Source organism: Chelmon rostratus, chromosome 1 (genome assembly GCF_017976325.1).
Source record: "Chelmon rostratus isolate fCheRos1 chromosome 1, fCheRos1.pri, whole genome shotgun sequence".
Lineage (NCBI taxonomy): Eukaryota > Metazoa > Chordata > Actinopteri > Chaetodontiformes > Chaetodontidae > Chelmon > Chelmon rostratus.
In genome coordinates, this window is record NC_055658.1 from 1,574,876 (window position 1) to 1,585,816 (window position 10,941).

The 10,941-nt window shown below is 43.0% G+C and overlaps 1 protein-coding gene across 1 annotated transcript; it reads right to left on the bottom strand.

Annotated features, from left to right (window-relative positions):
- Nucleotides 1–178: 178 nt before the first annotated feature.
- Nucleotides 179–10,326, bottom strand: lmnl3 (lamin L3). Its single transcript, XM_041939406.1, has 11 exons — nt 9,669–10,326; nt 8,813–8,969; nt 6,800–6,925; nt 6,488–6,658; nt 6,225–6,350; nt 5,343–5,563; nt 4,960–5,179; nt 4,511–4,618; nt 4,270–4,386; nt 3,387–3,497; nt 179–454 (listed from the first exon to the last, which is right to left on the bottom strand). Exons 1-11 carry the CDS (start codon nt 10,082–10,084, stop codon nt 419–421), a joined length of 1,809 nt encoding a protein of 602 aa, XP_041795340.1. The 5' UTR covers nt 10,085–10,326; the 3' UTR covers nt 179–418.
- Nucleotides 10,327–10,941: the final 615 nt, after the last annotated feature.

Sequence of the window (10,941 nt, forward strand, 5' to 3'; positions counted from 1 at the left end):
GCCATTGTGAAGTGGGAGCTCTTTCAAGAACAGCCTTTCCTGCCAAATTCAACCAGAATTACATTTGTTGTAATAAACAGTCCTTAGAGTCAAGAGTCTGAACCGCATTTCTAACTTTATTATGTCAATAATTATACTTCTCTCACTCACACACACACATACATTTAAATCAGACCAAATGAAGGCAAAGCTCATATCTTGTGAATCAGAGCAATGAAACAGGAATACTGAGGTTGATAGTGATGCTCTAAGGCGTTCTCACAGTCTAACATGTCAGTGTCCTACTGTAGTTTGAGAGTGGACTTTGTTGAATGAGACAACACTGGATCATCATCATCATTAGCAGCAGACATTTGTTTTCCAAGGCCAAAGCAGGTAGATGTGAAGGACTTCAGGAGATCATGTGATCACTCATCAATCACATGACAGTGCAGTTTCCCTCCTTAAGTAGATCCTGGAGAAAAAAGAAAAAAAAAGGCTTTATCATATTTAATCAGTTACCATCATGGGACACATGCTGGTCTCATGTAGGCGGACTGAACATGCAGGGAGGTATGACATGAGTCTGAAGAAGGGTGTTACTGGTGAGCAACAAACAGCGTACCTTAGTGCACCTCAGTGGATTTGGAAGTTTTCCTTTCAGATGAAGGACTGCTGGTGGGGAAAGGTCTATACATTTTGGGCTTAAACCAAACTCATATAAAGGCATCTTAGCTTTTGGTAGTTTATGCTCATCAGTTTGATTTATTATGGTATTATATCATATCACTGGGTTTCCAACTATCATGCTGAATGGTGGAGAGGGTCTCTGGGTCAGGAAAAAATACTAATTTGTGTGAATTAATGAATCACGCTCTTCATTTATTTTGTGAACAAATTATTGGAGCATTAATTTTAAACTTTATCGTTAAAAAGTTAAACATACATTTAAGAGTCCTTTGGCAGGCAAAAGTTAAAATCACTACATCTGCTCAAAATCAAAACTGCTTTGTAACGAAGCAAGCGGCTCATTTAGGTTGGCCATACCTCGCGCCACATCAGTGTTAACAGGCAGTATCAAGTTACAGGAGCAGTAGCAACACAAGAACTCATTTAGGTTTGTACAAAGAGGAACGAGAGTGTTAGGGACATGCCAGCATGTGCTCTGGTACCGAGGTACTTACAAATACTTTATCTAGTTTACTGCAGCTCGTGCCTTCAACACTTTGATACAGCTGCGACATCAAATGCTGTTTCAGCAATGCTAGCATTTGCCACCATCAGTTAGGTGCACACACCTGTAGCCTAATGCACTGACAAACAGCCAGTGGCAATTGTAATCAAATGAGCTACTTGAATTCAAGGGGGTGTTGTTCTGATTTTGAACAGAAATATACTTTGGACCTTTTTGACATCCCTTCAGCAGGTTAAATAACATTAGTTATAACTATAACATAGTTCTACTATAGAATAACAGTCTGTTCATTTAAGCATAGTAATTATCAATTCAAGAACATGACATTCATATTCACTGTTTCATTTCTACATGACAGCTACTGAGCTACACAGCATACGTTTAATAAATGGATTCTCCTGCAATGCACAACCAATACAGACCGAGCAGCAAATCTCTCTGGGCCAAATGAACACTGAGCAGAAAACCTCTAAATGTTAGGAACAAATTCAAGTGAAAGTAACAGTAGCTGGGTTAGAGTTCCACAGTAGGAACACACACTAGCCCTACTTTGCATGTGCAGACAGGTGACACATTAATACACAAGAAGAGAAACATGATGAATGAACCCAATGAGGGAATGTTTTGTGGAAGAGAAGCATGAGTATCAAACATTTGGTGAGTCTATGACGAGGGGAACTGAGGCAGCTCTGGAGGCCTCACTAACACTGCGTTGGCTTTTACATTTGGAACATTTATGATTGAAGGCTTTGGGGCCTGTACCACAACACGCCAGTTACCGTAACTCACAATGCTGGCTCACTATTAACCAGAGTAGATCACCATGGTAACCTGTGCTGCACAGCTAGCCCGCAGATCAGATCAATGTCTGTCAAAAGCTTGCCTACTGACCAATCAGACCACTGGAAAAGTTGAGTCACTGCTCTTTTCTGAAAGGGACAAAAGTCCAGAGTTTTTAAAAAAAGTGCGAAGGATTGACAAAGCAACCTTTTTGTATATAAGTAAAAATATTTTTGATTCAATTTCCATGATAATTAAGTCAGGGATAGTAGAAACATGCTTTAAAACAAGCATTCTAACAGTTCCTGCCACATGAATAAATGGCAGTTATGTGGTTTGTTTTATTACCAACAGGGTTCCTGGAGGTGTAGATGACATATACTCTCTTTTCTATTATTGCAGGTCAGGATGAAGTGACTTTTTAAGTACTATGAGTTTAAACATAAGACTTGGAAATAAAAAGTATAACAGTCACCTTTTATTAAAAAAAAAAAAGAACTGTACCTGGCAGCTCAGTGAGTAATGCAACATTTCTGTCTCACACTGTCTGGAGCTTTTCTCTCTGCTTTGGCAGCATACATGGCCTTCTGTGGCTTTTAGTGGTTGTTATTCAGAATAGAAAACAGTCATCCACCCATTCTCCATACAGTCTACACAACTGACCAGTTGTGTGATTACACTGCATACATTTTACCATGCTGAATAGGTTTCTGTTCTGTTCCCCCTGGCTATCTCTATATCATATTAGGAACTCCTCTTTCACATGAGCGTGCTCAGAGCTGCTTCGATAAACCCAGAGTTAAAATCAGCTTTGTGATACCAGTTATCAGGTTATCAGGTGTTGTGCTTGCTTCATGATGCAGGCGCGTCTTCAGCTCAAACATGTTTGGCATGCTACTGGTTAACCCAAAGGCAGCAGCAGATACAACATGCAGTAAACAAGCCATGCATGTCGTGAGTAGTACACAGAGCAGTGCTCACAGGCACAAGCAGATGAGCGGGGGGGGGGGGCTCAGTGTGGCGGCACCACCCTCCTCACCTACTGTACAGCACGCCGTCCGCCCTGAACTCACGACACAGAACAACACTTCTTCTTTCTCTTTGGCTTCAGGGTAGGCGGGAAAGAAGTGACGTCAAGTTTCACATACTAAAGCAGGCATGTCCAAACTATTCCATAAAGGGCCGTGTGGCTGCAGGTTTTCGTTCCAACCAAGGAGGAGCACACCAGCTTAATTAGCTGAGCTCAGTCTTCAGCTGATAACTCAGTGATCCCTTGATGTTGATTGGCTGGCCTGGTGTGCTCCTCCTTGGTTGGAACGAAAACCTGCAGCCACACGGCCCTTTATGGAATAGTTTGGACATGCCTGTACTAAAGCATTTGTGCTTAAAAAGCACTTCACACCTCATACTGAGGGTATGGAACTGTGTTTACCTGTCTCTGAAAGTGCTGGATGTCACTCCCTGTGACAATGTCTTCATCAAACTCCAGTTCAGTTTCTTCATCCCCTCTGGCCTGCATGCACACCCTGTGCTCAGCTATTTCCTGGAAAGATGTCACATGATTCCTACGGTGAGCTACATCCATGATGAAAGACAGCTGAGACAAAAGATTTGCACTCACGTAGACTAAACCTCACGCTTAAATTTGTCATCTATGACTTTGACTTGGATCTAGAACACCGGCTTATAATGAAGGGTTGACAACGAGAATGCAATATACAAGTCCTGCCCCTCCATGGAAACAGCACAATCATGGCTACAAGTGGGGGGAACTCAGATGTCTTTTGTGCACTGTATGTCATAAATCACTAACAAAAAAAGAAAGCTATATTTTTTTGATCATTTGTTTCACAAAAAAAATTAAAGACTGGAATCTAATTTTTTAAGTGTCCACACCTCCTCTTTCAGTTCGCTGAATTATTGTCACATGACTGTTAGTCACTCAAGGCTTCACGGTTGCTCTGAGTAGCGCAGAATCTTATTTACAGAATCTGGTTAATGTAAACGGCTTATTTTTGGGTAAAATTTAAATGAGACATGTAGAATAAAGTCATCTTGATGAAATCTCACTATTTTAAGGTTAGATTTGGTTGTATTTCCTGAAGGAAATGTTCATAGCACATGATTCGTTCAAGCAGACAAGACTGTGTTGTTGCACTGATAAATGTGTCATTTTGATGAGTTTTAAAAAGACAACATGCCTCTCAAACCTGCCGGTGGGGTGTGAGGTTCAGAGGGTTAAAAAACACAAAGAATTTGACTGCAGTGATTGAAGCAGCGTGTACACATGCATTCTGGGAGACAGCTTCACTTACCTCGTGGTCAGGGTTCAGCAGGGTCACTCTCACATTCATGACAGGGCCCCAACTCCTGTGGCCCTGTAGAATCAGGTCCCCAGTATCAGCCTCTGCCTCTGCACCTGCTGCCCAAATCTGACACACACATTCACTCCATTTCACTAAACTGCTCACCAAACCTTATTCTCCCACCCTCACTAAGCCGTTCTGCAGGGGGTCTCAGGAACACAGTTAAACACAAATGACAGTCACTTCTTACTGTGAGTGTCTGCCCACCAGCCAGGACACAGGAGGACGGGATGTGGAAAAAAATGTCTCTGGAGTCTGGGTACATCCTCCGAACCATCCAACCACCCAGTGGCTGCTCCTGGAAACGGGAATTAACAAATAAGCACCAATGCTGAAGCAAACAGTTTCCAACGTGGGCTCCAAATGGCTTGAGCACCTAAGACACCAGATCCTACATTTCCCATTCTGCAACCAATTAAAATGTTCTGTTAATTTTCCCTCACTTGGTATTTCTCTCATCTTTCAGACTTTTCAACTTCCTGTCTCTTAGTCTCCAAGTCCAAGCTGAAGCTGATGACATCACTGATGTCACTAAGGTTAGTTTGTGACATTTTACAACTGTAGTGCGAAATGAACTGATCTGTGTCTTTGCAGACAGCTATACAGAGTGAGAAAGTGACAGCCGCATTACAGACGTACCGTCTCGGCGTTGTTCTTCAGTCGGACATATCTTCCGTCCACGTCGACCTCTGCCACACTCACTGCAGAGTGTTCTGTTGAACGGCTGGACAGTTTATAGGCGGGCGAGCCGCCAGAGGCTCCCTCGTGTTTGCGTTTCTTCCCTCTGAGCTTGCGGCTGCTGTGTTCGTGTGTTCGAGGTAGGGCTGTACGCTGGGAGGGGCTCGGTGACAGCTGCAATCTGAGAGGAATGACATTTGGATTTAAAAAAAAAAAAAAAAAAAAAACTGGAAGCAAAAGCATCAGGCAGTCAGCCTGAGACAGCCTGCTTTGTTTTTGATTTGACAGTAAATGGACAATGCCTTGCTCAAAGGCGGCATGACGTAGACAGTTCACAGCCGTACCTCTGTTCCTCCACCTCCAGCATCTTCCTGTAGGCGTTGATCTCCATGTCCAGAGCCAGCTTGACATCCAGCAGGTTCTCGTAGTCTTCCAGCTGGCTATACATCTGGCTTCTGATGCTCAGCAGCTCCTGCTCCTTCTGACAGAGTTTCTGCTGCCAAACCTCCCGCTCCCTGTCAAGAGTCCTCTCCAGCTCCTGAAAGCGCCCCTCCAGCACCATTTTCTGACAGAGACAAAGAAAAGTGAAGACAAATGTTAAGCACAAGCATCAAGATCAGGACTGGGGAACATTTTCCTAGCAAGGGCCATTGCAGTTTTTGTAACATCCTTCTTATAGGGAGGGGGGTTAACTGGTGATTGGGCAGCAAATGTATCCAAACTAATAGTTGCTTGCACAATACACAATGTCCCAAAACCTGGGTCAAAAGTCCTATGAATACAAAGACCAGGACAATACTTTATACATCAATGCTGGTTTATTACACAGAAGCAGGTAGAAGATTTGTATTACTGTTTTCATTAACTCTCAAACAGCGTGAGGGGAGGGGTTGAAATAAGTGGAATTAAGACTAAATCTGTCCAAACGAAGTTACCACCTGTAGCTGCTTATCTTATCAAGAAGACTGGAAACAGGGGTAATAGTTAGCCCGGCTCTGTTCAAAGATAACAAAAGCCTCTGAAGCTCATTGGTTCATCTCCAATTTGTTGAACGGCACTGTAACTTCCTTCACTGTGAGGTTACCAGGCAAGCCAGACAGGAAATTATTGCACCGCCCAAGAAGCAGTCTGACACACCCAGTGATCAGCTGTTAATCATACCACCAGCTGATACAGCTGATCTTATTTGTTAACAGATCTTCTTCAGCTTTAAAGATTGCACTCACATCTTTCTGGTACTGCTGGAGCTGAGAGCTGAGGGACTCCATTCTGAGCCTGGTGCTTTCCAGTTCGTCTTTGGTGGCAGACGCTAGGTCGTTTTTCTCCAGCACAGCCTGCTGGGCATTCTGCAACTGTAGCGCAGAGAGTCCAATGCAAACAGCCAGTTTTAAAATACCAGATCAGATATCAATTAATCATAAATTCAAAGAATGTGCAATGAATCTGGACACTTTTAAACGCATCATGTTTAAAAGTTGTGTTCATATACCTTTGCACTGAAGGTCTTGTCCATCTCTTCTTTGTACAGCTGCAGCTGAGATTCATGATCCTGGCGGAGCTGCTGCATCGCCTCGGCCAATTTACTCTCGAACTCTCTCCGACGTCCCGAGTCCACCTCTACCAGACGGCTCTCGTGTCGGCTTTGGATCTCAAAGATCTCCTACAAAGCGTAAACAACCGAGTGTGCAAGTATCAGCAGGAGCCCAAACAGAAGATCAAACGATTACACTCTGAGAAATATGACAATTGGTTGAATTTAAAATAGGTCAAGGTTAGCAATTGATGTATGTGTGTGTGTTACCTGCTCACTGATGTTCTTCTGGAGTTCAAGCTGTTCTGAGAGTGTTTGCACCTGGTTCTCCATTTCCACCCTCCTCAGGATCTCAGAGGTCAGCTGGTTCTTTGTGTCTGCCTGTACACGCTCTACCTAGTAACACACAGTGACACCCAACACAGTCTGAGTATGAGCCCTTTTCAGACCCTGAATCTGGAAGATCATTGACAAGTTGTGTTTTTTAAGCTTTCAAACATCTATTCTGTATGTTGACAAATGTATTTTCTACGTTTGCTCACATGTTGCATGTGGAGCATTTTCACTCTGCAAACAGTGGCATGGATAAAGGTTTTCCTCTTTCGTTCCACATCATGAGGAAAAGCTGAATCCTTCAGCTTCTTTGACATTTTTTTCACAATAATTAAGACTTAGCTATAGGCTTAACTATAGCTTCTTCAATAAGTTTCAGAGGGAAACACTGCAGTATTTACTCTACTTCAGTTACCACAGTTATTGTCACCATTACTCTGAAAATTTGTTTTCCACAATTTTCAAAACAGACAATATGGTCACAATGAATTTTAGTGGAAAACAACCAATGGTAGCATTATGGGACAGCCCCCACCTTCAACAGTAATACTACAGGGCTGACATTTTACCAGCTGAACACAAAAACAGTCATTAACGGCAATATTACTTTTACCATTCAATCCATTTAATACAGGCTTTTTATACTTAAGTTAGTTCAACATTTTGGGAAACATGCTCAATCATTTTCTCTACAGGACATGGTTAGCTTAGCATAAAGACTGGATGCAGAGGCAAACAGCTGCCAGGCTTTGTCCAATATGAACCATGGCAGTCTACAGCCACACCGGCGAGGCCGGACTTGGGCACGGTGATGCTTCGAGCTAAATACCAATATCAAAACCACTCACATGCTGCTGTTTAGCAAGTACAATGCTTCTAGTTTCATCATAATTTATCATGCTAGCATGCTAACATTTGCTAATTGGCATTGAATACAATACAGTACAGCTGAGGCTGATGGGAATGTCGTTATTTTTGCAGGTATTTAGTCAAATGAAAGTATCGGAGAAATTCACATTATGGTCTGATGGTGGTGCTAGAAGGATACAGGATGTTCATCCTCAGGGAAAATTTCATGGCAATCCATCCAACAGTTTGAGCTATTTCAGCCTGGACCAAAGTGGAGGACTGACTGATACTGCAATTCATAGAAGTGTTAAAAATAACACTTCAAAAGCTCACTAACAGTCATCTCGTTTGATTAAGCCACCACAAGTTGGTACTGTTGACATCTGTTTGCGTACAGTTTACACAAATGGGGTACAACGTGTGAACGAGTGAGCTTCAGAATTGCTGGTGTTATATCTGAATCCATTTCTGCTCAGCTCAACCCGCACCAACACATATCCCCCAACCCCCAACAGTCTCCTGAGATGATTAACATGAACCCAACTTCAATTATCTCTGCTATGCTAAACCATAACCTAACCTAAGGCCCAACCCAAACTGTGGAGGGGGATGCTACGGAAAACAACTCAAAGGGCACGATTCAAGAGGGGAGCACATTTTGACTGAGACTGGTAAGTGTATTCTCAAAGACAACCATCCTTGCCATTTCCTTCTGATTCCAGTCTTTATGCTAAGCTAGGCTAACCACATCCACATCCTGACTCCATCTCAGACAAATGATGTTGACCCTTTTATAAAAAAAAAAAGTATTCAACCTTTAACTCAAAAATACATTGAGGTAGAGGTCTCTTTCACAGCAGAGGCAAGTTTAAGAAAAAGTAAAGCTTAGTTAAAAAACACAACATGACTAGTTAAGACTTAAACAGTTTGCTAGCAAGCCAACAAGCAGGTATTTTGATCATACTCGAGTCGCAAAATGTTAGAAGTGTTTAAAGTGAGAAGGGCTTGAAGGACCTCAACTATGGTAGCTAGATGATGAATCATTACATCTCCAGTTAGCCCTTTGTGTGCCTCACATGTGTGTCCAGCTTTAGGTCATACATTTTCCAGCTGGCCCTGGAGGTCAGTAAAGTCAGCGCTGAGTCTCCTGTTCTCAGACAGCAGCTGAGTGTACTCAGCATCCTTGGAGCTCAGAGTCGCCTCAGTTTTCCTCCACTGGGCCAATGCATTCGCCAGATCGCTCTCCTTCTTCTGGTTCCTGAGGCGGGAGAACAATCTTAATTGTGTGCACCACAGAAGAGAACTTAACGAGCTGTCTCAAATATCATGCAAAACTTCATTCAAATATCTGCATGTTTAATGGCATACAAATTATACATGGCACCACACAACTTCCAAACCTCTTCTCAGTTTAGTTTCATAAGATTAACACTTGCCAAAACTTTGTTTTAACAAAAGTAAAAGTCCTGCATTACTTTTTTCTTTCATATAAATACAGTGGTACTGCAAACACAATGTATTTAAAAAGGCAGTGTGTAGAATGGACCCCATCTGTGTTAAATATTGTATTATGAATGTTGATGTATAAACATGAAGAGTACTTTAATTTGTAGCACCTGTGTTGTCCTTCTTGCAAAACCTTTTAAATGTGAAAATAATAATATACCTGCCTTGAGTGGGCACCAGTACATTTCAGACCAAAGTTAGTTGGCAGAAGTGTCTAGAACCATGTAGAAAAAGAGAACCAGCTATAAAAGCAGGCATTTTCCTGAAATACCTGCCGCATGGTGGGCTGAATCACCCCGAATAACACAGCTCGACCTCTGCAAAGATATCGTTACTGATGCAGATGTGTGCGTTTATCGCCCAGCAAGAATGCATTAAATAAGCTGGTTTTTGAGCAGTCTGGTGAAACAGCTTCTGCGACACCTGCACGGCCACATCCTAACGCTACTACCTGGCTTTAAGTTTCCGGTACTCCTCGCACAGACTTCCATAGTCGATCTGCAGACGGGCCCTCTCTCCGGCCAGGCCGTCCAGGGACTTTCTGACATCGGCCAACTCCTCCTCGTACAGCCGCCTCACGTTGCCCATCTCCCGGCTTTTCGAGTCATCCTTTTCTTCCAGCTGAATCAGCATGGACGACCTTTCGCTTTCCAAGTCCTGGACCCGCTGGATGTAGTTGGCGAGACGGTCGTTGAGGTGTCGGAGCTCATCTTTCTCCTGGATGCGGGACATGCAGGTCGGGCTGGTGCTGGTGCTGGAGGCGGGGGTGGCCAGGCCCGCGGCTGCGCCGCGGCGGCTGCCTGTGCGGCTGCCCGAGCGGCTGGAGCTGCCGCCCGAGCAAACAGGGGTGGAGGTGGCAGAGGCCATGATGGTGGATGGACCGGGCACTCCTGTAGTCAGGGTCCACAAGTGATCCAGATAGTTTAGTCGATTCAAAAAAACACTAAACTATGGGCCGCAGTAAGGTAAGTTACATCCATCCGAAGTAGCACAAGCAAGCGATGCAGTAATATTTAAAATGAATAAAACTCACATGGAAACACTCCAGTAAAGGTTATCATTCATCGCAGTAAATAGAAAACGTAGATTGGTGTGTATGTGCTTGTTAAGTCGCCTTTTTCTATAATTAAAGCTTTCCACAGCTGAAATGAATCAAATTTGACTAGTTAACGAACTGACATCAGTGAAGTGCGGCGCCAGCTGCAGCAGATCCTAAATGAAGCAGTGCATTTCCGGTGTTCTTTTCAAAATAATACTGAAATGACGGGCGCGTAATAGATACTCCCAAAGTAAAAACTAATATCGTATTTAAGAGTAAGTCCAAGGTAAATTACCATTCAGTTTGTAAAATACATTATCGTCTCCATGGGCTTTTTGTCTACCTCCTAACTAAAACTTAACTAATTTGTTAGCTGTGAAGTCCACTTCCCATAAAAAACACGTGAAATGTCATGCTTCCAATTCTACCCGTTGAGGTAAAATAGCACAAATTTTGTTGCTATGTAGTTTTGTTAGAAACAGGCCTAGTGGATCAGCAAGGGCTGGTGGGAGATCATCATCACACATACATACAAGTATTTGATGTATATGTATTTACATAAACAGCTACACAGGGGATTGAAGCCTCGAAACACGCCATTTCTTATGATATCTGCTCTAATAAATGTGAACCAGTGAATTTGTGTGGGAAAATTACATCACTATACTCGAGTATGTGCTTTTTC

Coding starts and splice junctions, on each gene's coding strand:
- lmnl3 (XM_041939406.1), bottom strand. CDS start 10,084: ATGGCCTCTGCCACCTCCACCCCTGTTTGCTCGGGCGGCAGCTCCAGC. Junction 6,351..6,487: donor ACAAGACCTTCAGTGCAAAG/GTATATGAACAC, acceptor TCTGCGCTACAG/TTGCAGAATGCCCAGCAGGC. Junction 5,564..6,224: donor TCCAGCAGTACCAGAAAGAT/GTGAGTGCAATC, acceptor TGTCTCTGTCAG/AAAATGGTGCTGGAGGGGCG.